A 27770-nucleotide genomic window follows, 5' to 3' on the forward strand; every position below is an offset into this window, starting at 1 on the left:
ACGCCCTATGGTGCTAGCCCAGACCCAAGGTTCTCTTGGAAAGATGCAGCTAAAATGTTTGCGGCGATTACTCAGGTCCGCGAGCCCAATCTGCCTCTGTGCCCAGTCCCCTTGGTTGGTCTTTTCAGCGGGGGCTCCAACTGTCTGCGTCTTCCAGGAGTTGGGGCTCTGGGGTGAGAGGGGCTGAGGCCTGGCCAAGCCGCGACGTCGAACCGCTGCTACGCTGGTGCTTCTGAGGCCGCGCACGGGAATCAGGTGCCTCTCCTGCTCCTGCAGCTCAGCCTGACCTAGTGCACGAGGACGCCGGAAGCGACCCCAGCGGGGCCGCGGGGCCTGACCTTGACCGTTGCGCGCCGCGGGCCTCGGGGCCGCTGCCCGGCAACGGCGCGCTCCCGAGCCGGCTTGGGGCGGCGCAGTTCTGCTCCCGCTCCTCCGACGCAGGCGGGCGCGGATCCGGAAGGATCCAGGCCGGGTTTTGCTGCATAATCAACGAGTGCTATATCTCTCTCGTTCTCGGCAGCTCTAGGCGGCGGGAGATCATGGTGCTGGACGAACTGTGTACTGCGCTCTCTGGCGCCTCTGGGGCTGCCCTGGCCTGCTGCTTGGTGGCGGCGGCCATGGCTCTGCGCTGGTCTGGTCGCCGGACCGTGCGGGGTGCGGTGGCCCGGGCGCGACAGCGACAGCAAGCGGCCCTAGAAAGCATGGACAAGGCGGCGCAACGCTTCCGGCTCCAGGTGATGGTCGGGGTCGGGGTCCGAGGGCATCGGGCGGGAACACCCCCAGCAACACCTTTAGCTGCCCGGACACGCGCGGAGGGGCAGGTGGCTGGCAGCGCCGCTGTGTGGTAGCGCAGGTTTGTAACTTTCGGAACACCTTCTTGCTCAAATGCATTCCATTCTCTTTCTGAGCCAGGTGGGGTCAAGGGGAGGAAGGGAAACGAAAGAGACAGGATAAGTCTTGGAAGACCATCGCCGCACTGGGTCAAAAGAGGAGCTTTGCTCCGTGTCAGAGAATCTCAACACACTGATTTGGAACGCAGGCGTGAGAGCCAATAGGATGCTAGTGTTAGGACTTTGGAATAAGCCAAGTGATAGCCAAGGGAATCCGGCAAGTTTACGGTTCAGACTCCTTTGCGTGTGAGGAGCCTAAAAGGGGCCTGAGAGGGACTTTCCCAAATGCACAGGGAGTTATTGGCAGAGCCAGGCTGAAATGGAGGATTCCCCATGGAGTTGTGGCCAGCTCCTGACAAGCCCCTTCCATGAGCAGGTTTAGTTCTAGCCCTTTCCTGGATGATCTGTCAACAAGCTATTCTCTCTCTGGATCAACTCAGTGTGTGTATGGGGGGTGGAGGAGGGCCCTAGAGAGGGGATTGTCTTCCAGGTATGTGAGACACTGGCCCAGTTAGAAATCAAAATGCTGACCTGTGGTAGTTGATGTATGTGGTGAGGGAGAAAAGACTTGCCATGAGTGTTTTGATAGGATTTCGGTGTGACAAGTAGGAAGGAAAGTGGTACAGTTGATGGGGACAACAGAGGCAGGAGGGTTTGCCTATGTGGGAGATTGATAGGGAGTCACAGAAAATTGTACATAACAGATGCTCAGAAGGAGCAAGTGATTTCTGAGCTGAGGTTGAGCTGGAACTATAATCTAGATGCCCAGTGGGACTATCCAGGCCCATTCCAGTGGAGAGAAACAGTGGAGAGATATTAGGAAAGGAGATTGGACCTTGGGTGGCAGCCAGCCCCAGGGTATAGCCTTGATTGTGAGGTTTGGCTAGATGTAATGGTATTAATTTACTACATAATATTCTTGGGCCAGCATATGTCTTATTTGTTTACTTATTGAAATTGAAATGTATCTGGTTCCAGCCTCCACTCCTCAAGCTGGCTGGAAAGTCTACCATCAGTCAATTTTTAGGGTTCCTTCCGCCCAGATTGGGAGACCCTGGTGTTCAATCCAAACTGGTCACTTCTCCTACTTGAGCACAGGTTCTTTACTCTCTAGTCCTCTTCCTCTGTCTGAGCTCCTTGGTGTCCCACTCGGGGATCCACTCAGTTCCTTCTTAGGCCCCCAAGTCCTTTTGTGCAGCCAGCTGAGTTCTGTCAGCTCCAAATGCTGTGTGGGACAGCGGCAGTGATTTGTCCACGGTTTCTGCCTACAGAACTCCCCTCCCAGTCACAAGGAACCCACCACCACTGGCAACAGTGTAGGGTGGTGGAAAGGTCGGTCTTCCCTCACTTCAAGTCCAAGCGTCAAAATCTAGTTTTCCTCTAGAGTTACACCTTTCATTAATTTTAAGAACTGAGTCTTCCAGGGCAGAAATTTTGGCCCTGAAATACAAGAGCTGTTTACACACAGTCCCTGGGGCAAGAGAGCTTGGCCTCAGAACCCCAAAGCTTTGTTCTGCCAGGAGGGTTAGCCAAGAAATTACCTTTTGGCTTTTGCAAAGACAAGAAGAAAGGGAAAGATACCTCAAGAGCCTCACTGTTTTGAGTTCTGAGCAAAGGGGTTGGAATATATATATATATTTTTAGAGAGAGGCAGGGAGAGAGAGAGAGGCACATCCTGCTGCTCCTGTATGTACCCTGTTTGGGGAATAGAACCAGCAACCTTTGCTCTCTGCATTCCAAATTATGCTTCAACCAACCAAGCTATCCGGCCAGGGTAGGGGTGGGATCTCGATGATAATTTGTAGGCATTGGGGGCAGGTAGGAGGTCGTCTGAACTCAGCCCCAGCCTGAGTGTCCCTGATCCTAAGACACCCTCTACTTGACTCTGGATTCACTGGATGACAGGTGTAAGAATGAGACGGCACTCCATCACCAGATGTGCAGGCTTTATTAGAGGAGAAAGACCTGCTGGGGCACCCCTCCAGGAGAAGTGCACCGGGTTACAGACTAGGGGCGAGTTATATAGTGTTTGGGAGAGCCTGAGGGGATACTGAGGCAAAAGTCCTGGTATGTCCGGAATGCTCCTCCTTGGGGGGCTTCAAGCATGTGGGGGTTGAATCAAAAGTCCTGGTGTGTCCAGAGCCCCTCCTTGGGGCGGGTTGTCAGCTTTTTGGAATTCCTCTGTATCAGGGGCGATAGTCCAGTAAGGGTGAGGTCTGACAGATAAGCGGAACATCAAGAGGGCAGTTTGGAATACACATATCTATCATTTCTCAACTCTGTGGTTACATATAAAAGAAAGGCAGTTATTAATTTTATAATATATGGTAAGGGGTGATGAGGAGAAAGAGGAGAAAAAACTGGAAAATTATTACTTCTTCTGGAGAGAACTTGAGAAGGGAACCTTGCCAAGCCAAGTCCCCCATCCAGTTAAGAAGGTTGTCAGTTTCCATGCTGTAAGGTCTGAACCAGGCGATGTCCTCGAAAACCTGAGTTAAGAAGTAAAATAATTTTGCTAAGGTAATAGTTGTTAGTTGCTTGCTGCTAGTGCCAAGTGAACAGAGTGACATGGTGATACATGGTCTCCTGGATGAGCCTCATGAGACATGCTGGTCTGGTTCCTCTCGAATGGGAGGACATGTGGAGATTTGTAGAGACAGGGAACCTGTTGGTGTAAGTTTTTTAGAAGGATTGAATATGTGTGGTTTAAAAGGAAGGGGGTTTGGAGAACATTCAGGAGGGAACTTCTCGGGCTGAGGGACGTCTTCTTCCTGCTGTCATCCCTACCTATTTGATATTTTCCTCGTGAAGTTCTCCTTGGGGTATTGGGGAATAGGAGTGTAAGAGTATTAGATTGTAGGTAATCCTAGAGATTTCTCTCATCCAGGCCTGTAGGAACTTGATAAAGAAAGAGGCAAGTTTTTGGAGATCAGGACTGCAGAGATAAGGAGGGTTGTATAGCGGGTGTGTGTGTGTGTGTGTGTGTGTGTGTGTGAAAGTTATTCCATGGTAAAGGTAGAGATATTTTTTCCTGGCAGCCCTGGAGAGAGCAGTTAGCTTGAGCTAAAAGAAATGTTTCATGCCTGTTTGTAGGCTCTTCTTCAGCCAAGAAGACCCAGCGATCTTGTCCTTTTACTATGTGAAGGGTAAAAAGACTGAGAAGCGTTAAGAGGTGATTGCTATTTATTCTCCTAGTTCTTCAGGGATACGGGAGAGCTTTAGGGTTAGGGGACCTGTAGGGGTTGAAAGATAGGATTTAGGAGGTTTGCTGATATATGGTTTCAGATTTTTTCTGTTTCGCGAGGGCAGGTTTTAGGGTTGATGTGTAGGGTTAGGTAGATTTTTCCAATTTTCTGATTCGCGAAGGTCTGCATGCAGTTCTATAAGAAACTAGTAAACAAACATAAGAGGCAGGGTTCAAAAGTTAGAAAAGTAAATAGGAGAGTGAGTGGACCAATGAAAGGCAATTGTCAAGATACCTAGGTTGTGCAAAACCACTGACTCCATGTTTACGAATTCGCTGGGCTTCAGAGAGAGAGAGAGAGAGTAGGAATAAGACAGGGCAGTGTGGCTAGTTTCCCTGTCCTAGATCTACTTTTATAGAAATTTTTTTTTTTTATAGAGACAGAGTGAGTCAGAGAGAGGGATAGACAGACAGGAATGGAGAGAGATAAGAAGCATCAATCATTAGTTTTTCATTGTGCGTTGCAACACCTTAGTTGTTCATTGATTGCTTTCTCATATGTGCCTTGACCGCGGGCCTTCAGCAGACCGAGTAACCCCTTGCTGGAGCCAGCGATCTTGGGCTCAAGCTGGTGGAATGTTTGCTCAAACCAGATGAGCCCCTGCACAAGTTGGCGACCTCGGGGTCTCGAACCTGGGTCCTCTGCATCCCAGTCCTGACGCTCTATCCACTGCGCCACCGCCTGGTCAGGCTTTTATAGAAATTTTTAAAGCAACAAGAAATTACCTGTATAGCTCATTTGGTCCTTAGATAGATGGATAGTGTATTAGGAACTAGAAGAGGCTCATGGGGTGGGATTAGGTTGATATTTGGGGTGAGACAGATTAGGGTACAGGTTTCTGTTCAATTAGTAAGGAGATACATATACTCGTGATCCCACACGAGTAGAAAGCACCTGATTGGGTGAGGCAGGCTGAGAGGTGAATAGAGAATAGAAGGACAAGGGGTCAGTTTTGTTTCTCTGTTTCTGAGCTCCAGATGGTCAGGGTGGAGGAAAGAGTCATCCCAATAAGTGGGGAGAGTAGAGGATTGTTAGCTAGGGTGACTGATTAAACATTCTTGAAAAACAGTTTTCTGACTGTACAAATCATTTTTTCTTGGTACAAACCTATAACCTGCACAAACCTTCTACAACTTACTTAAACCTTCAGCTTTCATACACTTTCTTATCCAGAAATAACTGGCCTTCATAACAACTTGCTTTTCCTTTTTCTTTCAAAAGTATTTCCATACCTTATACCTTCTATTATCAAAACCATACAATTCCTTTCTAGTCAGAACTCTTGATTTAAAAATCTTTAACTTCTAGTGACAATCAAGTTGACTTTCTTTTTATCCTAGTTTCCCTTTTCCCAAAGCCTGACTAAAAGAGTCCTTAGTTTTTTCATATATTTGCCATACGTAGACCAACCAGCTTCAGGTTTGTGGTTGGAGTAAGGCATGCCGTTTTTCTACTTTAGCAGCAGTGGGAGTTGTCAGGATCACGATGTGTGGACCTGCCCATGTGAAAGTCACTCCTTGGGTGATGTAATGCTGGAAGTGCCTCTTGGACAGTCTTTGAACAGTTTGCTGAGTAACCTATAAATCCTGCAAGTACTTAGGGAAAGGGTGGTTACATTTCTACACTTTGTAGTTAGAGTTTAAGTCCTAGTGACCACTGCTTCTAGCTGGAATTAGCAGCAGGTCCCAGCCTACAATAGGCATGGGGCATTGAGACAAGAGGAACAAAGGAGAAGCAATAAAGTCAGACTGTCAGTACCCACAGTAGAGATCTTTGAGGGATAAATAAAACTTAAATATTCAAGAAAGGCATAGTAGATGGCCCTTGTGTTTACAAGAAATATCAGCTTATCTGCTACTTGGAAGAAATACCTTAGGCTCGTGAACGATGTCCTTAGGCCTTCAGTGGCAATTCCCAGCACGATGGGCAACGTCAGGTCACAGGTAGCTGGAGCAGGGCTAGAAGAGACTGAACCCTCCTTCCATGGAGCAAGGGGGCAGCTTACCTTCTCGTGTCCCTCTTTCCACAGTACAGGTGTGTCACTGGTGGGGCCAGGAAGCCTGGCAGGCTTCAGTTCAATGACCTTTCTTTCCACTCTGGAGCAGGACCTTGATGAAATGCTATGAAGCCCCTTAGGGCACTGGAGCCAAAAGCCGGTATTTCCTGACTTCTTTTGGGCTTTATTTGCCTTTTCTGTTACTTCTTTGGTCATTATAGACCTTAAAAGCCATGCTCAGAAGATCTCACTGAGGGGCTTGACTAAGAGAGCAAAATTGGGAATTCAGTGTTTAAAGAAGCCTATTAGACTGAGGAAAGAAAATATTTGATCTGTGGTGGAAGGTGGTTGGAGACTGTGGAGGGTCTGAGTTAGATCTAGGGTGAGACTTCAGGTGGTGGGGGTTAAGGCGATGCCTAGATAGTCTAGGGACTGAGAATAAAGTTGAGCCTTAGCAGAGAAGACATGATATCACTTCATAGTGAGGAAGTTAAGAAGGGTGGTGGTGAGTCTCCTTGAGGCAGGCAGGGAGGGGCTGCAGAGGAGTAGATCATCTACATATTGTAAGAGAGTACTAGTTTTGAGATTGCATGCTGTTAAATCCTGAGCTAGTGCCTGCCGAAACAGGTGTGGGCTGTTTCTGATCCCCTGGGGTAAGACAATCTAGGTAAATTGCTGGGCTGTATTAGTGTCTGGGTAAAGGCAAACAGAAAGTAAGAGTCAGGGTAGAGGAATGGTAAAGAAGGCATTCTTGAGGTCTAGGACCATGAAGTGAGTGGTGTTTGGTGTTTGAGGGAATGTGTGACAGTAACTTGTAGAGATTAGGGACTACTGGATGGAGAGGAATTACTGCCTCATTGATTAGGTATAAGGCTTGTACAAGGCGATAAGCCCCTGAAGGTTTTTGAACAGGAAGGATGGGGGTATTGCAGGGAGAGTCCGTGGGGATGAGTAAACCTGGTTTAAGAGGTGGATAATTATTGGTTTAAGGCCTTAGAAACAGACACTGTTACACATTAAACAAAGACTTCACATATTATGAATTAAGGAGTTTAAATGAGCGCGCTTTACTTGTTTCAATTAAAATTATACTAGAGATATTTTCTGACAAACAATGAGACAAGACGGATTATTCACTCATACAGTTCAATAGACGATTTTGGTTTTTTAAGCTTTTCAAGATGGCAGGGAGTTGTCAGCATAGAGGGGAGGAAGAGAGAAAGCAGAGGGATGGACAGTGTGAGCAGCTGGATGGAAAGAAGAAGGGTCAGAATCTGCATGAGGAGGAGGAGGAGGTTAAAATATTGGTGTGGCGCCACATGGTCAGAGGAGTCAAAAGGATTTAGAGCTCTGAGGAGAGGGGAGAGGGCGAGGAGGAAAGAGGCACAGTCACAGTTTGTAAGGAAGGAGGAGGGGTCGGAGAGGAGACAGACAGAACTGCAGTTTGTAAGGAGGGAAGAGAGGTCAGAGATGAGACAGGCACCGCAGCCAGAGCCACAGCTTCTAAGGAGGGGGGAGAGGACGAAGAACACAGTGGAGAAGGGAGAGGCCCCCGGCCAGCAGGGGAGGAGAAAGAGAGACTGGTGAATGAGAAAACAGGATTTAGTGAAGGGAAGGGCTTTCTGGAGGGAAGAGACTCCAGCAAAAAACATTTGCTGAGGGAGTAGAGAGGGGTCCCAAGAGAGGGGTGCCCTCAGGGGTCAGGCAGGAGAAGGAGAGACTTGGGAGTTCACGGAGAAGGAAAGATTAGAAGCAGAGGTTTTAGGTGAGGTTTCTTTGGCCAAAAACGGCATGCGTGTAGAACAGAAGGCACAGAAATTAAGGACAGGAGAGAAGGGAGAAGAAAGCCTGCACGTAAGGAATTTCTGATGCCCTCCCCGTCCGGTGGCAGAAATTGTCAAGATGTCTTACTTAGGATATTGTAATTGAATGTCCCGTTTTCAGGCCAATGGGAGTCACTGTCTAGTCTGTACTGAGGCCATGCTGTGTTAGAGAAGAAGATTAATTTCTTCGGTTTGAGGTCTGAGAGACAGAGTTTGTGAGGATTTTTATGAGACATCCTAGAGGTGTCTGGTCAGAAGGCTTAGACTCTGAAGAGCCCATAGTGGAGACAGGTGAGCAAGAGGGGGCGTCCCCGCCTTTTGTCACTGTCCCAAGAGGAGAGAAATCTCCGTGTGGGGCAGTCGTCCCTGATAGAGGTCATCACCACCTGTCAGGGAGTTCCGAGGACGAGAAGTCCGAGAGAGTGGAGAGGTTTGGCTAGGCGCCTAGTCTTCTGTGCAGTCCACTGAGACTGAAAGTCAAACCCCGCAAAACGTGAGGCATGTCAGAGAAAACCGTCCGACCAGGAAGGGGTGTTTTTAGAGAGAAATTTAGAGGCCAACCGGGGAGGGGGAAGGGAGAAACTCCTTACCTTTCTGGTCCAGCAGGGGTTCAGGACAGGTTTAGTCTGCTGGCCAATCGACTTACAATTACACGTCCAAACAGAATCAGAGAGTAAGCCCGGGATGAGCTGCCGCTGCCCATTGCTTCCCTGGTTGTAAGTTTGGACGGCAAAGAGGGATCATCCAGGCAGTTAGTACCCTGTCTCGGGTTTTGGCACCAAATGTAAGAATGAGACGGCACTCCATCACCAGATGTGCAGGCTTTATTAGAGGAGAAAGACCTGCTGGGGCACCCCTCCAGGAGAAGTGCACCGGGTTACAGACTAGGGGCGAGTTATATAGTGTTTGGGAGAGCCTGAGGGGATACTGAGGCAAAAGTCCTGGTATGTCCGGAATGCTCCTCCTTGGGGGGCTTCAAGCATGTGGGGGTTGAATCAAAAGTCCTGGTGTGTCCAGAGCCCCTCCTTGGGGCGGGTTGTCAGCTTTTTGGAATTCCTCTGTATCAGGGGCGATAGTCCAGTAAGGGTGAGGTCTGACAGATAAGCGGAACATCAAGAGGGCAGTTTGGAATACACATATCTATCAACAGGGAGGTTGGTTTGGGCCTGTCTCAGCAGCCTTTCTTCCCGGACTTTCCCTGCCCGGCCTTGAATAGAGAGGGGCGCCGAGGTAAGCAGGGCCCTGAGTAGGCCTTTGGAGAATACAGCAATTTGTAGCACAGGTCCCGCCTGCTAGACTCCAGACAAAGCTGTTGGGAGTCCGGATACTTCCTGTATTCCAAAAGTGGTTTTGGAGGAGGGAAGAATCATAAACATTTCCTGAATCACCACAAAATAGTTATCTCTAGATTTAGAACAACTCTAGAGTAAGGTGTGTTTCCAGTAACTCTCTTTTGACCGTGTGAGGCTTATCAACCTGTAACAGCTCTTTGCCCATTTCCCCACCCTACATTCTAAATGAAGTTTTGAAATCCTTTCCAAATCAAAGAGAGTGATAAAATAATGACGAACTTTAACCTTGACATAACCAGAAGGGCCTGTGGAGGAACTAGGGGTTATGGGAGGAGTTCTGACACTGTGTCATTGGATAGTCCTACATGGAAAAACCTAGGTTTATAACAGAGTTCTATGATTGTAACAGTCCCTCCTTTTAACTTCCACTTTTTCTTTATAAAGTTTCTCCTCCATCTTTGTTTGGATCAGTGTGTGCATATGGTTTACCATTTCTGCACACACTGGATTGCAATACTTTCTTTTCCCTGAATAAATTCCTTTTTTTGGTGATGGAATACCTAGTTGATTCTATTGTTTCCAGTCTGCAAGAGGGAGCATTATTATTTTTTTTAAAAATTTATTGATTGATTTTAGTGAGAGAGGAAGGGAAAGAGAGAGAGACATGAACTTTGATCCGTGCCTTCACTGGGGATCAAATCAGCAGCCTCTGTGCTTCAGGACAATGCTCTTACCAACAGCGCTATCTGGCTAGGGCAAGAGGAAGCATTATCAATAGAATATCGCAGAACAACTGCTTATGCCTCTGGGCCTTTGCATTTGTAGTTTTACCTTGAATGCCTTTACCCACTTTTGTTACAACCCTTTTTGTCAAAATATCACTGGTCTAACAAATGCACTTCCTTCAATGGATCTGACCTATAGTTCCATCTCCTGGCCGTCTCCAAAACCCATGTTGAACCTGACTTTATTTATTTATTTATTTTTAATTTTTTTATTTTTTTAAAAGATTTTATTTATTGATTTTAGAGATAGGAGAGAGAGGAAGGTGGGAGAGAAGAGCTGGAAGCATCAACTTCTAGTTACTTCTCATATGTGCCCTGACTGGGCCAGCCCAGAGTTTAGAACCAGTGACCTCAGCATTCCCGGTCGATGTTCTATCCACTGCGCCACCACAGGCCAAGCCTGAACCTGACTTTAAAACAAAATGATTCAGTAGGTGAATTGAAGGACAGTATAGTTTTTGTTGAGACCAGTATCAGTGGCATACATGATCAAATGGAAGAAATATCTTGAAATAGAACAGAAGTGATTTAAAGAAGTCCATGAGGGAGCCTAGCTTGTGGTGGTGCAGTGGATAAAAGCATTGACCTGGAATGCAGAGGTCACTGGTTCAAAACCCAGGGCTTGCCTGGTCAAGGTACACACAACAAGCAATGAGTAACTAAAGTGAAGCAGCTATGAGTTGATACTCTCACTTCCTGCCCCTCCCTCTTTCTCCTCTCCATGTAAAATCAACCAGTAAAATCTTAAAAAAAGAAAGAAAGAAAGAAAGAAAGAAAGAAAGAAAGAAAGAAAGAAAAGAAAAGAAAACCATGAGGGAAAATAAAAAAGACAGGGAGGACAATCCAGAATACCTGAAATTGGGACAGTAGGTGGTTCAGAAGGAGCAGTGGCAAAAATTTGTCGATGTAGGAACGTCTAAACCTGTAGAGAATTTTTATAAGAGTTTATATGAGGCAAATACACTGTGTGTGTGGGGGGGAGGACAAGATCTCAAATGCTCCAGAGCAGTGATTTTCACTTTTTCATCTCACGGCACATGTAAACTAATGACTAAAACAACAAAATTTTGCCAACCTGACCAAAAAATAGATATGTTTGATTGACTTACAGAAAAATAATAATAGTAATTGTCTACCCTTTTTGCTCCAAAGTGACTTTTAAAAAAATCAAGTCCTTATACTTGTATATAAGGACTTCTTATACTAAGAATTAACCAATCAGCCTGACCAGGTGGTGGCGCAGTGGATAGAGCGTCGGACTGGGATGCAGAGGACCCAGGTTCAAGACCCTGAGGTCACTAGCTTGAGCGTGGGCTCATCTGGTTTGAGCAAAAGCCCACCAGCTTGAACCCAAGGTCGCTGGCTTGAGCAAGGGGTTATTTGGTCTGCTAAAGGCCCGCGGTCAAGGCACATATGAGAGAGCAATCAATGAACAACTAAGGTGTTGCAACGTGCAGTGAAAAATGAATGATTGATGCTTCTCATCTCTCTCTGTTCCTGTCTATCCCTCTCTCTGACTCACTCTCTGTCTCTGTAAAAATAAATAAATAAAATAAAATAAAATAAAAAGAACCAATCACGTGCAGCCTTATCATGTGACGTGGCCAAGAAGAAACAACTCTGTTATGTGACCTACACATTTATGGTTCAAGACGGGGCATTCAACTAGATGGCTATTGTTGTGCTGTCTATTGTCATTTTTGAAAATGTTTATTTTATTGATTTTAGAGAGAGGAAGGGAGAGAATGAGAGAGAAACAGGAACACTGATCTGTGCCGGTGTGGGCCCTCACCAGGGATCAAACCGACAACCTCTGTGCTTCAGGACAATGCTCTAAAGTCTAACCCAATGATTTTCAACCTTTTTTGAGCCGTGGCACATTTTTTACATTTACCAAATCCTGGGGCACACCACCTACCAAAATGACACAAAATGACACTCCAACACAGTACATATTATACATATAGTTAATAATATAGTTTCTAAATGTATTTATACTCACACCTGACCATGTTTCACTGCACACTAGTGTGCCGCAGCATACTGGTTGAAAAACACTGCTCTAGCCAACTGAGCTATCCAGCCAGGGCTGTTGTCATTTTTTTTTTTAAATATCCTTTTTTTTCCCTTTTTTTCTTTCTTTATTTTTTACAGAGACAGAGAGAGAGAGTCAGAGAGAGGGATGGACAAGGACAGACAGACAGGAACGAAGAGAGATGAGAAGCATCAATTATTAGTTTTTCATTGCGCGTTGCAACACCTTAATTGTTCATTGATTGCTTTCTCACATGTGCCTTGACCGTGGGCCTTCAGCAGACCGAGTAACCCCTTGCTGGAGCTAGCGACCTTGGGTTCAAGTTGGTGGACTTTTGCTCAAACCAGATGAGCCCGCGCTCAAGCTGGTGAGCTCAGGGTTTCAAACCTGGGTCCTCTGCATCCCAGTCCGACACTCTATCCACTGCGCCACTGCCTGGTCAGGCTTTTTTTTTGAAGGTATAAGGGAAAAGAGGTCAGTGCCCCTGACTAAATAATCAGGTGTTACATTAAAAAAAAAAATTGCAGCATACCAAAAATTTTTGAAGCCTGACCTGTGGTGGCGCAGTGGATGAAGCGTCGACCTGGAAATGCTGAGGTCGCCGGTTCGAAACCCTGGGCTTGCCTGGTCAAGGCACATATGGGAGTTGATGTTTCCAGCTCCTTCCCCCCTTCTCTCTCTGTCTCTCCCTCTCCTCTCTAAAATGAATAAATAAATAAAAAATAAAAATGTTAAAAAAAATTGCTGCCCTAGAGAGTAACAATTTTTCAGCTTCTTTTATGCATTTAAAATTAAGAAGGGGCCATAAGGAATGCTGGAGGAAGCAAAGCAGGGATTGGATTACAGCTAGTGCTTGACTTATGACCACGATTGTTTCTGACAGACTGGTCGTAACATGATTTGGTCGTAAGTTGAGTAGGCTATATGTACAGTACTGTGAAATGATGTTATAAAAATCTTTAAGTCATATTTTATCATAATTTTCTTTCATTATTGTTATATATCATAATTTTCTTTGTTCATTTTATGCCATTTGTATCATCTCTACACCATTTTGTTTCTTATTTTTACAAATTCATCAGGTTTAAGTAAAACACTGCATTACCAGTACAACTGGTTTAATATTTGCAAAGACAATTTCCTCTTGGTAGACATCTTGGGAGGGGTTTGATGAAAAATATCCAAGACACAAAACACAAATTGCTGTACCAAGTCTGGGATAACAGTTGAAATGGTGCACGTGGAGATGGTAGTGCTGCCGGAAGCTGGTCTGCACTGTCCTACGCCCAGCTGGGCAACGCTTGCACTGCCAGACGTGGAGCAGTCGTAGCTAGTGATTGTGGTCGTAAAGTTGAATGGTCGTAAGTTGCATAGGTTGCAAGTCGCATAGGTTGTAAGTCGATCAACATTTGTACAGAACAGATGATAAGATTCTATGCTCCCTTTAGGGTTAACAGTCCCTTTCCAGTGGTATTAACTTCCGGTATTTCAAAGGTGTGTTAACCGAGATGCACAAGAACAATGGTCAGGGCTGCCTTAAAACCTCTCACTAAAGAAGTTATAGATTGCTCTGGCTGGGTAGTTCAGTTAGTTAGAATGTCAATCCCATATGCCTAGGTTGTGGGTTCTGTACCCACTCACCCACTCAAGGCACCTACAAGGAATCAACCAGAGAATGCATAAATCAGTGGAAAACAAATTGATGTCTCTCTCTCAAATAAAAAAAATTTTTTTAAAAAAGGAAAGTATGCATACAGAATGGCCACACGCTCAGTTTGAAGTTATGTGTGTATTTTCCTGCATTCTCCATACAAAGTTAATTTCCCCCATGTTCACAGATTAGTCAGCTGGAGGAGCAGACTTACTTTTGTTGTATTGTGAAAGAGAAAATGTCTTAGCTTCTTGATAACTGGTTAAGGACTTTAAAATAGCTGTTACCAACAGTGTCATCAACTTACAACATGAAAGAACATAGGAAAGAATTATAAATTTATGCTGAGAATGGAGGGGAGCTTGCTAATAGCTTCTAGTGAGGCGCACAGGAACTTTGTGGGTGTAAGGTCGGCTGAAGGAGGACACCTGAGTTCAGGCAAGAAAAGTTTATTAGGGGGCCATCTGCTGGGCTGACTCCTAAGGCGGAGGTCAGCAGCCGATTTAACAGGTAGGGTTAAAGAGGGGATTCAAGGGTGGGGGCTGGTAGTCATTACGGGGGTGGGGTGGGGGTGGGGTGGGGGTGGGGTGGGGGTGGGGATTAACCGTAAGTAAGCTAGGGGACCTTCCACACCCAGGTGAGTCAGTCCAGATGCCTGGGGGAAGATGATCTGGAACGTCTAGTTTGTCAATGTCCCTTTGTCCACTTAAGGGAGGAGGGGATCATGGCCCCCACTTGCAACCCTATCAGTGGGCATCTTGTAGCAAAGTGGGAAATGGTAGCAACCAGCCTGTCATTGGTAATTATCTCAGTGTGGTAGGCCCTCTGGTGATTTTTACTTTCTTCCCCATACTATTAGACATTTCTTTTTTCTTTTTTAAACAGTGATCACATATTTATATAATCGGGGAAAAAAGAAATCTTGCTATTTTCATGGTGAGGTGAGAAAGGCTAAATATGTGTACATGTATGATCCCTTTGTGCAAAAACAGAACATATATCAACAATTACATACATTGTGGGTTTTCATAAACTTTTTTTTTCTATAAATTTTCATCAGGAACTGTTAACTGTGGTTTTGTTTTCAGAAGAGGGACTGGGCAGGGTGGTCTCAGAGATGGGGGAATGTTCACTTTTCATTTTGTATACTTTTTAAAAAAATATCCAGGGAAGAGCTTCATATTGCATCATCATGATGGGCTAGAGCAGTGGTAGTCAACCTGGTCCCTACCGCCCACTAGGGGGCATTCCAGCTTTCAAGGTGGGCGGTAGTGGAGCAACCAAAGTATAAATAAAAAGATAGATTTAACTATAGTAAGTTGTTTTATAAAGATTTATTCTGCCAAACTTAGCGAAAATCCGACATAAAGTACTCGGTAAGTAATTATTATTATATGCTTTAACTTGCTGTAACTCTGCTTTATAAATTTTATAAAGTTAAGTTACTTCCCTACTTTATAAATCACCATTACTGTGGAACTGGTGGGTGGTTAGAAAATTTTACTACTAACAGAGATACAAAAGTGGGCGGTAGGTATAAAAAGTTTGACTAAAAAAATAAAAAATAAAAAGAATAAAAAAAAAAAGTTTGACTACCCCTGAGCTAGAACATGTGATGTCTTGATTTGAACCAATAAAGCTGTTATACCAACAAAGAAGTTAATCCTTTGGAATTAATTATATGTTGTAAAAGTAAGTAAATTGAACTGCATCTGTACTAAAAAAAATATTCCAGGGGTTATTTACTGTGTATAGAAAGAGATCTAGGATCCATTTTTTCTTCTTTGTAGCTCCCTGTATTATTTAAAACAAACAAAAACAAAAAACAAGTAAGTACTGTATCCGTTTAACAAATCAAGGCTGACATTGTAGCTGGGGTACAGAGGCTGGGTGATGGCTGTGTGTGGAGGATGCTCAGCTCCGGGGTGGGGGGGAGGGGCGGGGGAGGGCGTGGTGGATGTGAGCAGGTGGTGTCACATTGCAGGGTGCAGAGGAGTCTGACAGGACTACGCCTGGCAGCACCTCCTAGAACAGGCTCTGTTCCTGGAACAGGCTCTGGAGCTGTGGTGTGAAAGTGGTTCTAAAGGGAGAGGCCAGGCCTGGTTGGGCTTTGCACTTTCTGGGCTAGCAGGAAGGGTCGGTGGGAGAGACAAGACTTGGGCAGAGCAGCCAGCCAGGTGGCCCCTGAGTGACCTGTCAGGAAGGATGAGCACCAGTGAGGGTCTTGGTAGAGGAGATGCAGAGGTGGCTGTTTTCCAGAGCTGCTTAGGGGGCTTGGTGGCTGATTGGATACAGATGGGAGGGAGAGGGAGTAGTCCAGGATGACTCCTGTTTTCTCACTCGAACACCTGGATGAACACCTGGATGGACGCAGCGCCCTTCCCTGAGTGAGGGTACACAGAGAGGAGGACAGGAAGGTGGAAAGTGGGGGAGTCAGCTCCGGGAAGGACGCAGAGAGGGTGGGCACCAATGAGAATAATGCAGCAACTGGATTTGAGCTCCATTGGTCAGGCTGGGTGGAGGGGACAATCAGAAGGCCATAGGGTAGGTGGAGAGCCTGGAGTGGACGCCACCAGAAGGAGTGAGTTCTCACAGCATCAGAGAGGGAAGAAGAGGTGCCCAGAGGGAAACTCAAGGAGCCTTTGTCTTCCTCCTGTCTAGCTCCTTTTCATCTTTCAAATCATAGCTGCAATGTCACCTTCTAGGAGAGACCTGCCCATGGCTTCTGGGTAACTTCTCTGTTATTTCCATCACAGCACTCTGTTTATTTGCTTTCTCACACTTAACCACATTCTGTTCGTTATTTGGTAATTTGTTTATTTTCTTGAATGTAAGCTCTCTGAAAGCAGAGACTTGCCTGTCTTGGTTACTTGTAAATTCATAGCCCCTTAACATAGTTCTTGACACATAATGGGTGTATAGAAAATGTTTGTTGACTGACTGAATAAGAGGATGACAGAAATAGCAGAAAGGCAGGAGGAAAATCAGGGAAGGTGGCATCTCCAGGCCCAGGAGAAAACTGAAGAAAGCTGAAGTGTGGTCAATGAGATATGGAGCGAAATAAACAGTCAGGTTTCTGTTGGATTTGGCAACAAGGAGGCCCCTGAAGGCTTTGACAAGAGCAAGAGGCCATAGAGGTGAGAATTGGTGGCCCTGACTCACATCTCCTGTAGCACCTGTTTACAAATTATAATTAGCCCAGTACCCTTGAGGAGGAAGCAGCTGTGTTTGCTGAACCCAGGGACTCTGAGAGCCTTTGAGGCCTGGCAGTGGGGTCTGATCAAATGGTCTCTCTTTTAGAGAGCTCTTCCCTGACCACCCTCTACCTGCACCCGATTTTGTTTCCTATCTAAAACTATTTGTCTGCCTATTAATTATCTGCTCACTCCCAACCTGCACCTTGTGGAACTCCCCAAAGCACCGTTGATGATGCATGAGTGACTGGTTTCCCTCCACTTTTAGCAGCACTTAGGACCATTCTTATATTTAGTTTAAGGTGTTTTCATGTATGTGTCATAATATCTCATTATGATTTTAATTTTTTCATCTGCTTATTTGCTATCTGTATATCTTCTTCAATGAAATGCCTGCCTGTTTGTGTCTTTGCCTGTCTTGTAATTGGATTGTTTGTTTTCACTGTTGCATTTTGAGGATTTTTGTACACTTGGATACTACTCCTTGGTTGGATATGTGGTTTGCAAATATTTGCAGTGTACTCTTTGTCATTTCATCTTTCACAGAACCTAAGTGTTTAACTTTGAGCATGGCTCACGGTGTCAGATTTGTAGGTGGGCATGTCTGTCATGGATTGGCACGTGACAGTGAACATCTGCCTAGTAGGTCTGGGGACTTGCAGGCATGGCATGTGGAGCCTGCAGGGAGTGAGGGACTGATTTGAAGTATCTCCCCAGAACCCCAGCTTGGACTCAGAGGCGCTGCTGGCCCTGACCCTGCCTCAACTGGTGCAGAAGTTACACAGTGGGGAGCTGTCCCCTGAGGCTGCACTTTTCACCTACGTGGAAAAGGTAAGGCCAGCCAAGGCCAGGTAAGGGCAGGTAAGGTGAGCCAAGACCAACCAAGGCCTGCCAGTGATCATCCCTGCTTCTTCCTATTTGCTCTCTCTGCACAGGCTGTGTGGAAAACCTGGCCTGGAGTTCATCCTGCTGAGGTCCATGGTGGGACCACAGGGCCAGGGGCTGCCAGGGAAGGAAGAAGCCAGAGCTGTGTGTGTGAGAGAGAGAAAGAGAGAGAGAGAGAGAGAGAAAGGAGAGAGACTGACTCTGGGTGTATGGGGAGGAGGGGGACACTGAGCATGTTGTGTTGTCTTAGAAACCTGGCTTTCTGCCCAGACTTCCCTCTCCCTCCTGCCCCCACCCTATTGGTCACCAAGTTTAGCCTGTTCTTTTTCTTTTTCTTTTTTTTTTTGTATTTTTCTTAAGCTGGAAACGGGGAGAGACAGTCAGACAGACTCCCGCATGCGCCCGACCGGGATCCACCCGGCACGCCCACCAGGGGGCAACGCTCTGCCTACCAGGGGGCGATGCTCTGCCCCTCTGGGGCGTTGCTCTGCTGCGACCAGAGCCACTCTAGCGCCTGGGGCAGAGGCCAAGGAGCCATCCCTAGTGCCCGGGCCATCTTTGCTCCAATGGAGCCTTGGATGCGGGAGGGGAAGAGAGAGACAGAGAGGAAGGAGGGGGTGGGGGTGGAGAAGCAAATGGGCGCTTCTCCTATGTGCCCTGGCCGGGAATCGAACCCGGGTCCCCCGCACGCCAGGCCGACGCTCTACCGCTGAGCCAACTGGCCAGGGCCCCAGGGTATATTTTAAAAGGCCAATTTTACGTTATGTATATTTTACCACAATTTTCTTTTAAAGGCCAGCCTCTCTCTGCCTTATGTTCATTTCTCCCTCCCCTAGGCCTGGGAAGTGAACAAAAAGACCAACTGTGTGATCACCTACCTGGAAGACAGTGAGACTCAGCTGTCCCAGGCCCCAAGGCAGGGCCTGCTCTACGGCGTCCCTTTGAGCCTCAAAGAGTGCTTTGGCTACAAGGTATGCCCTGCCTTCGTATCAGTATCGACTTCCTCCATCCCTGCCAGCCAGCTCTGTGTCCTGGGTTACCCTGGGCCCTCAGAGGAAGTGTCAGTCCAGAGGCACTGAGCGGGCACCGTGGTGTACCTTGCCATGGCCTGTGAGAGGGTGGTGGGAGGAGTCCTGTGCTGCTGAGGGGCCCCGACTCATCAGCCCTGTCCCTCTTGGTGCCCATCCTTCCTTCTAGGGCCAGGACTCAACCCTGGGCTTGAGCGTGAACGAGGGGGTACCAGCAGAGTGTGACAGTGTGGTGGTGCAGGTGATGAAGCTGCAGGGCGCTGTGCCCTTCGTGCTCACCAACGTCCCCCAGTCCATGTTCAGGTTGGGTCTCGGGTATGGAGTGGAAGCTGGGTCACCTGTGCCAGTGTGACTTGGATGACCCATTTCCTGCATCCTCCAGCTATGACTGCAGTAACCCCCTCTTCGGCAAGACCACGAACCCATGGAAGTCCTTCAAGACCCCAGGGGGCTCCTCGGGTGGTGAAGGGGCCCTCATTGCAGCTGGAGGCTCCCTCCTGGGCTTAGGCACTGACATTGGGGGCAGCATCCGCTTCCCCTCCTCCTTCTGTGGCATCTGTGGCCTCAAGCCCACAGCGAACCGCCTCAGGTATGGTGCTGGAGGTGGGTGGAGGAAGCTTGTAGGTCCCTCACCATGTGACCTTGGCTTAGCTTCCTACCTCTTGGGCTCCAGGCAGGGGTGCCCTCACTGGGTTTTCCTGGGAAGGAATATCACAACACCACTGGCCCTGGTTTTTAGTTTCCAAGTGGTAAGAGTTCCAAGCTGCTGTATGGGTGTGGAGTGGGGAAGAGGTTGGCTATTTCCTGTTTTCCAACATCTTGTGTTTCTTATCCAGCAAGATGGGCCTGAAGGGCTGTTACTATGGACAGGTGGCAGGTGAGGTCTGTGGTTCCCTAGTGCCCTGGAGGAGGGGGGTCTGCCTGATCCACCTCTGCCCCTGCCTCTCCTGGGGCAGAGTTTGGCCCCCAGGCCACTGTAGGCCTGACTTCCTACCTCCTTGTCTCTGCCCGCACTCTTGGGCCATGGCCAAGCCCTTGCTTGGACCCAACCCTGGAGCCCGTTGGGGCCGAGTATCTCTCTTTCTTCCCCTCCCCACCCAACAGTGCCGTTCTCAGTTGGCCCCATGGCCCGGGACGTGGAGAGCCTGGCACTCTGCATGCGAGCACTGCTGTGTGAGGACATGTTCCGCTTGGACCCCAGCGTGCCTCCCTTGCCCTTCAAGGAGGAGGTGAGCAGGCATAGGGGTGGGCATGATGTTGGATTCAGTTATCACCAGTGCTTCTGAGCTTAGAGAGTAACCCCAGGCAGTGTGGACAGGCCTTGGAAGCCTTGTCTTCTTAAAACCAGCCCGTCTGGCTCCGAGACCAGGAACAGCTGCTGCTCTGCAGATAGCCACCAGATGGAGCCCTTACCTGCATTTAGAACCTCAGTCTTCCAGATTTGCAGCGGGGAACCTCTGTTGAGGACAGGCTCTGGCTTCTAGCCCAGCCTCTGCTGCTGTCTCTGAGAAGCCACTTCCCAGCACCGAGAATAGCTCTTGTACTTCCTCTGTGTTTGACCCTTAGCAGATAGTGGAGGTCCATATCCCCAGCCTCCACTGTAATGATTGGCATGTAGGCTGAATGAGTTAAGGACAGTTAAAGGCAGAGCTGTCTCCCTGCCAGAAAAAGCTGGAGTCTGTGGGAGGTATTGGATGTTGGCTCCGCAAAATACCACCAGAACAACCTGTTGGTCAGATAAAGCTGAGTTTATTCATTTCTGTGGTGAGGGAGAATGCTGCCTCAACAGAACTTTAGTAGCACCAGGGTACGTAGGGGTGGGGGTAAAAGGTGGGTGAAGGTGGGGGTGGAAAGTAGGGATATATGTTAAGATTTTGAAGTCTGGCCTGACCAGGCGATGGCGCAGAGGACAGAGCATCGGACTGGGACGAGGAGGATCCAGGTTTGAAACCCCGGGGTCGCTGGCTTGAGCATGGGCTCACCCAGCTTGAGCACTGGGTTACTGGTTTGAGTGATGGATCATAGACATGACCCATGGTCACTGGCTTGAGCCCAAGGTTGCTGGCTTGAGCAAGGGGACACTAGCTCTGCTGTAGCCCCCCTCCCACCCCCATTAAGGCACATATGGGAAAGCAATCAATGAACAACTAAGGTGCTTCAGTGAAGAATTGATGCTTCTCATCTCTTTCTCTTCCTGTCTGTCCCTCTCTCTGTGTCTCTCTCTCTGTCACAAAAATAAAAAAAGATTTTGAAGTCTGGTTTAAGGCAGATATTTTAACATGCTCTCTCTCTCTTTTTTTTTAAGGATCATGATATAATAATAGTTTAAGATTAGTGGACATAGCAAGGGGAGGATTTTGAGGTGAGGGATTTAAGGAGTCTTAGAGTATAAACTGTCATTTGATACTTCTGTTAAAGTTCATAGGTCTTTCAAGAATGAAAGACATACCTGACCAGGTAGTGGTGCAGTAGATAGAGCGTTGACCTGGGATGCTGAGGTCCTAGGTTTGAAACGCCAAGGTTGCTGGCTTGAATGTGGGCTCATCTGGCTTGAGTGAGGCTCACCAGCTTGAGTACGGGGTTGCCAGCTTGAAGAACTCTGCCCTGGTGCTCCTTTTCTTGCTCACCCAGGCCATGTTGCCTTGGAAAGGCTGAGGGCCCCCGGACAGGAGAGTGGGCCTTGTGTTTCTTGGCAAGTGGGAAATCTGAGCTGGATGGGGTAAGCTTCCCTTCCCCAGCAGAGGAGGATGTTCTAAGTGAACCCAGTGGTTCCTGAACTCCTCCCTGAGAGGGAAGAGAGGTAGAAATGGGGTCTTGTCCTGAGGTCTTGAACAGTTTACCATGGGGATTAAGATTTGCATTCTTGAAACAGGAAGTGCAGAACTTCAGCTCAAAAGACAGGATGCCTGGGTTCTGGACCTAGTATCGTCACTCTGCACTAGGTGGCCTTGGACAAGTTTCAGCCCCACTCTAGGCCTGTCTTCCTATCTGAAATCTTAGTTTCCTCATATGACCAATCAGACTTGCTCTGCCCCCCCCCCCCCTTCCCGCAGGCATCGTGAAGGTTTCTGTGAAAGGGGCTGGCCTTACTGGCAGGCATGTTCAGGGCATACAGGTTGTCAGCTGCCAGGCCGAGTAGTTTCCAATCTCTGGGAGCCCCACCTCGGGCCACCCTCTTCTGACCTGACTCTGACTCTTGTATTTTGTCCCCAGGTTTATACAAGCTCTCGGCCCCTGCGTGTGGGGTATTATGAGACAGACAACTATACCATGCCCACCCCAGCCATGAAGCGGGCCCTGCTGGAGACCAAGGAGAGACTTGAGGCTGCTGGTCATACGGTACGGCTGTGGAGCTCAGAAGTCCTGGTGTGGCCCTGTCTTCAGGGAAGCCTTCCTGGCACCGTGGCTGCCACCTTTTCCTGGCATCCTCGCACGCTGACTGTTTTGTGGTTGGGGTAGGACCTGTGTCCCTGTGGCACTAGTATATACAGGGCTAATCAGGTGTGCTGGGGTGAGTGATTGATGGTGAACTCAGCTCCATGCAGGGCTGGGTGAGAACGGCATCGGCAGGGCCTCATCAATCATGGCCGGTGGTACATAGCTGTCCATAGGTTCCCGGGGCCCTGAGATGTGGGCTGGTGTGTTTCCGTATACTCATCTCAGCTAAGTTTATGTGTGGCTCCAGGGAGTGTTCATTGGCCAGTAAGGCTACCTTTGTGGCTCCACTGTGTGGAGAGTTGGTCCTGTCCATCCTCAGGCCACCTGGGCAGCGTAGAGATGGCGGGATCCAAGGGTTTCTAGGTATGGGGGTTACGTACCTTTCAATCCCTGCAGCTGGTTCCCTTCCTGCCAAACAACATACCCTGTGCTGTGGAGAACCTGTGGATGGGCGGTATGTTCAGTGATGGTGGCAGCAGCTTCCTACAGAACTTGTGAGTGAGGAGCTTCAGGGTCTCTGGTGGGATTGGGACGTGGGTAGACTCAGAGAGAGCAGCAGGGGGCTTTGAAACCCCAAGGACAGGCCACCTGGCTGAAGATGGGGGACAGACCTCAGTTGAACAAAAAAGGACAAAGCATTCTGGGCAGGGACCTGGTGTATCTGCAGCTGCAGGTTGAACTTGGAGGCTCCTTACTAGGGAGACTTTGGAAAGACGCCAGTGCAGGGGGAGCTGGATTGAGCATCTGTGGCCTGGCCCTGAGCTGAGCTCTTTGGGAGGCAGGATATGGGAAAGATTGAGAGACAAGGGAGGGCAGGGGTCTAGAGGTCATGTTGATTCCAGGCTCTTCTGAATTGAGCCATATCTTTTCCTCTTGAGCAGGACCCGAGTTTTCTCTTCTGTAAACTCGGTGGGTTGGACCAGACCTGCTTTAAGGGACTTTGCAGAGCTCATGTTTAGAGAAGCTGGTTCCACTTGAATGTTTTCAGACCTTAAAGGTTGACAGAGGCAGAGGACAAACCTGTAACGGTGCCTCATGGTGACGTGTCTGGGCTGACTGAACTTCCCCCAGGAGCCAAGTATGGTCCAGGCTTCAGTGGGAGGTGCTACCCCTAATTCCGGCCCTGGCAGTGCTGCTCAGGATCAGCCACCTGAGACCTTTCCTTGAGATCTAGAAGCAGAGACAGCCTCAAAGACAAGCGTCTTGGGTGGGCCACTCTGGACAGCCCCACTGGTGCCTCCAGGCTGGCATCACCAATAGGGGGTCCCCTCGGTATAAAGTCCTGGCCAAGGAGATGTTGTCTTTAGTCCTTACTGCTCTGAGCTGAGTTTGCCAGGGAGTGCGACACGGGGTCCTGCCTGGGGAGCTCCGGGGGTGGGGTGGGCAGAGCTCAGGCATAGTGAAGGGTTAACAGGCCACATGTTTGAAATAAGGCAGATGGCAGGATTGAGGACTGATGGTTACCAGACTCTGGCAATGAAGGTGGTTCAAGGGTTGCTGAGTAGAAAATGGGAGGCGGCTGCAGTGGATGGGGGTGCAAGGAGGGGTGTCTGGGATGGGAGTGCCTGGACTGGACCGTTTGTATCCCAGCAAAGGTGATGTCGTGGATCCCTGCTTGAAGAACCTAGTATTGATTCTGAAGGTGCCTAGGTGGCTTAAAGGACTGCTGGCTTTCCTGCTGAAACCTCTGGTGAGGGCACAAGGAGTGGAGGGGCGGGGTGGGTGAGAGGGAGCCGCTGGGCTCTTCCCCATTCTCCTTAGCCTCTCTTGGTTTGGGCAGGCACGGTGTCTTCTTTCCAGCCCCTACCCAGACTCCTCTCCTCCTCCCATTCCCTGTCATCTTTAGTCAGTCTGCATGCTGAAAGGGGTGCCAGCCTGGGACCTGGGGGGACGGGCAGAGGGAGGAGGCATGAGTGGCTTGGCCTAACGAAGATTGTTGTCAGCACTTGGCCCAAAGCTGTCTCTTTCTGCAGCAACCAAGGTTGGCAGCCTGTCTCAGCAGCATGAAGTCTCGGTAAGAATATTTTCATGCCCAGATGACTGCCTCTCTCTTCCGCTGATATGGGTTTAAGTGGTTTCTTTTTTTTCTTTTTTGTTAATTTAATTTATTGGGATGCCACTAGTTAACATAGTTATACAAGTTACAGGTGCCCAATTCTACAACACATCTCTGTACATTGTATTGTGTGTTCACCCTAAGTGGCAGGAAAATAGGTGGGAAGTAGCTCCTGAGACTGGAAGTGGCCAAGCCAGGGTGGCGACTCTGATATTTACGATTTCCAACTTGACTAGTACTGAGGATGGAAGCTGCCTGTCCCCAACACTATTCAAGTTGGGGATCTTGAGTTAGAGTCTATTATACAGTCCCTCTGTGGCCTTCAGATGGGACCTCGAATTTGTCTTAGCAAGGTCCAGGCCTGGCTGGAAAGCAAAGTCCCGAGGGAGACAAGAGGGCGGGAGCGGTGGAGGGGAGGAGAGGGGGCTGGGGCATGCGTGGGAAGGATCAGGAAGGAGTTGCAGTGAGGCAGGGGAGAAGGGGTAGTGGGGACCCTGTGAGGGCTGCTGCTCTTAGAGATCTGAGCTGAACTGAGCTGCCCTGGCTGTTATCTGCCCCTCATGGCTCGAGTGGGAAAAGAAGGGCACAAGCTGCCCCATTTTCAGGCCTGACATCCTGTGGACTTGCTCCTTCTCTCACAACTGGGCATTTAGGACTTCTGACAGCTCTGTCCTTTCCTAAGGGTAGCTAGGGATGAGGCCTGGTCTGGTCCTGGCTCTGTTGTGAGTCACCAAGTGACCCAGACTAAGGCCCTGTTGGGGTCCGATTTTCTCAACAGGACAGTAGGGATTTGAACTTCTGCCTTGTTCTGCTGCCCTGTCAGAGCTCCCATAATGTGGGGAAGGGTCCCTGCAGGAATGGGATTTGGGAGGCGTTAAGAGTAGGGGTCTGATGTTGCTAATTCCCATGCTGTGACTGATTATCATGGCCAGTGACCTCCCTTCCTCTACCAGGTCCACTCAAAAGCTCTGGGAACTGCAGCACAGGATTGAGGTGAGGCCGGAGCCCCTGGACTAGACTAGGGTGGGGTGCGATGGGAATGGACAGGGCATCTGCCAGTGGGGTCTCTTGGACATCTGTTCTACTGGTCTGGAACGGCCTGTGATTCCCCCTCCCCCTCCCCAGACTGGCCTGCTTGTCCCTGCTCTCTGGCCCTCACCCAAATGTACATCCTTGGGGGTTGGGTCAGCCTCTTTGCCCATCTGGTGCCGCCTGTGGAGTAGCACTATGTGGCCCTGTCCTGAAAGGAAGAATAGTGTCTACAGTTCGTGGAGGAGGTGGAGAAATCACTTCCCCCTAAAGGCAGCCATACCTGTGTGCCCCGAGGACCTCCATCCCACTGTAGCTCAGTCCAGATCTCTGGGCACGTGCTGGGGCCAGAGCCACCCCAGCCACAGTCCTGCATTGGAGAGTTTATGGGATGGACTGTGTCTGAGTGCTTCACCTGCTGTGGTGGTGCGCTCCCCAGATGTACCGCAGCTCTGTGATTGCCCAGTGGAGAGCACTGGACTTGGATGTGCTGCTCACCCCCATGCTGGGCCCTGCTATGGACTTGAATACTCCAGGCAAGGCCTCAGGTGAGACCCTCCATTTCACCATGCCTCTGACAATCCCACCCATTCTTTCCCTTCTTTGAGTTTAGCCCTGTCCCTGGTGGGGCTGCTGGGAAGTATTGTAGAGGAAGCGGAGCCCTGGGGGAGGACCTGGCTGTGCGGGCTCACAGCCTGGCTGGCTAGAGGTGGGAGTTGTATGTGATGCCCTGTGGGGGATGAGCTCTCTCTCTTCCACACTATTCAAATTGGAGGTCTTGAGTCACAAAGTTTATGGTTTTGAGAGGTGGTATTTGAAGTCCACGTGGGATTTAGGCCAAGAAAATAAGAACAGCATTCCAGGCAGGGCAAGGGCACAGGGCAAACCTCAGCAGCCTCTCCGGCTTGCCTTGAATCTGGCTCTGTCACTCACCCGAGTTTCAACCCTGGGAGAGAGCCTATCCCTCTCTGTGGAGATCAGGTGCCACTTCACGGGGTGGGAGACTGAGGTGCAGATAGGACAGTTGGCACGGAAGGTCTTCTGGCCTGCTTAAGCGACTTGCACTGTGTCTCAGGGGCCATCAGCTACACTGTGCTCTATAACTGCCTGGACTTCCCAGCGGGGGTGGTGCCTGTCACCACCGTGACTGTTGAGGATGAGGCCCAGATGGAACACTACAGAGGCTACTTTGGAGATACCTGGGACAAGGAGCTACAGAAGGTGAGCTCAGGGGGACTGGCCTGGCCAACTCTGGGTCTCCCTTCCCCTGGACTCCCCCATACACTAACCCTAGCTGCAGTGGAAGAAATAGTAAGCACATGTAGACCTTGTCTGTTTTTCTTTCTTTTCTTTTTCTTTTTTCTTGCCTGTCTTTCTTAATGCAAGACCCCTAAAGACTGTGGCCTGGCCCTGTTATGCTGCCCCTGCTCTCCCGCTAGGGTGCTTCCTGGACCCGGGCTGGGGTCCTGCCTCACTACCTCGCATCCTGATCCCTGTGTCCCTTGCAGGCCATGACGAAGAGTGTGGGTCTGCCTGTGGCCGTGCAGTGCGTGGCTCTGCCCTGGCAGGAGGAGCTGTGTCTGCGGTTCATGCGGGAGGTGGAGCAACTGATGACTCCCGAGAAGCGGCCATTCTGACTGCTGCCTGCCCAGCCACCCCGCTGGCTCCGGAGGACCCCCTTGATCTGCGCCCAGCCTGCTTAGGGCACAGCTGCCACCTTGCAAGGAAATGTTCACCTGTGGGCAGAGGCTTCCTCCTCCTTATGTCTCCAAGAAGCCGAGACCCCCCGAGTCTGGACCTTGCTTTTCTATCTGGGCCCCAATCTTTGCCCTGATCCTCTCCCCATGTGGCAACCAGTGGATATGACATGGGCAAAAGCCCACTAATAGTAAAAAAAAGGAAATGGTTTCTAGTCTGTGTACTTTCTGGCCGTCATTGTTAGCACTGGGGTTTGGAGACTTGACTTCTAGTGCCTGACTCCAGCTCCATCAGTCCTCTGCTCCCAGACCTCCCCTGGTGCCCGTCACATACAGGATGAACACAGGCTTCTCAGGACAGGGCTTGCGGACCCCGCTCTTCACGCTTTCCCTCACCTCACCCCGCCTTGGACTGTCTTACTTTGCTAGACATTCTAGACATTGCTGTTCCTCTTTTTAAAAAAATATTTATTTATGTATTTATTTTAGAGAGAGGGAGAGAGAAACATCGATTTGTTGTTCCCCTTATTTATGCATTCATTGGTTGATTTTTGTATGTGCCCTGACTGAGGATTGAACCTGCAACCCTGGCATATCAGACAACACTAACCAACTGAGTACCTGGCCAGGGCTGCCCTTTCTTATTTTTATTTATTTATGTTTTTTAGAGAGAGACAGGAAGGGAAAGAGATGAGAAGCATCAACTTGTAATTGCGTCACTTTTAG

At 48.9% G+C, this 27770-nt stretch overlaps 1 protein-coding gene across 1 annotated transcript; it reads left to right on the top strand.

The window, feature by feature from the left end:
* The first annotated feature begins 380 nt into the window (after positions 1-380).
* FAAH (fatty acid amide hydrolase) lies at positions 381-27253 on the top strand. The gene is made up of 15 exons (XM_066376150.1): positions 381-734; positions 17629-17742; positions 18633-18767; positions 18994-19127; positions 19207-19413; positions 19661-19701; positions 19929-20053; positions 22038-22163; positions 22659-22756; positions 23853-23952; positions 24236-24276; positions 25272-25311; positions 25787-25895; positions 26423-26568; positions 26856-27253. The coding sequence occupies exons 1-15, from the start codon at positions 540-542 to the stop codon at positions 26982-26984; spliced, it is 1740 nt and encodes a 579-aa protein (XP_066232247.1). The 5' UTR covers positions 381-539; the 3' UTR covers positions 26985-27253.
* The last annotated feature ends 517 nt before the right edge of the window (positions 27254-27770 follow it).

This window comes from Saccopteryx leptura, chromosome 3 (assembly GCF_036850995.1).
Source record: "Saccopteryx leptura isolate mSacLep1 chromosome 3, mSacLep1_pri_phased_curated, whole genome shotgun sequence".
Taxonomy (NCBI): Eukaryota; Metazoa; Chordata; class Mammalia; order Chiroptera; family Emballonuridae; genus Saccopteryx; species Saccopteryx leptura.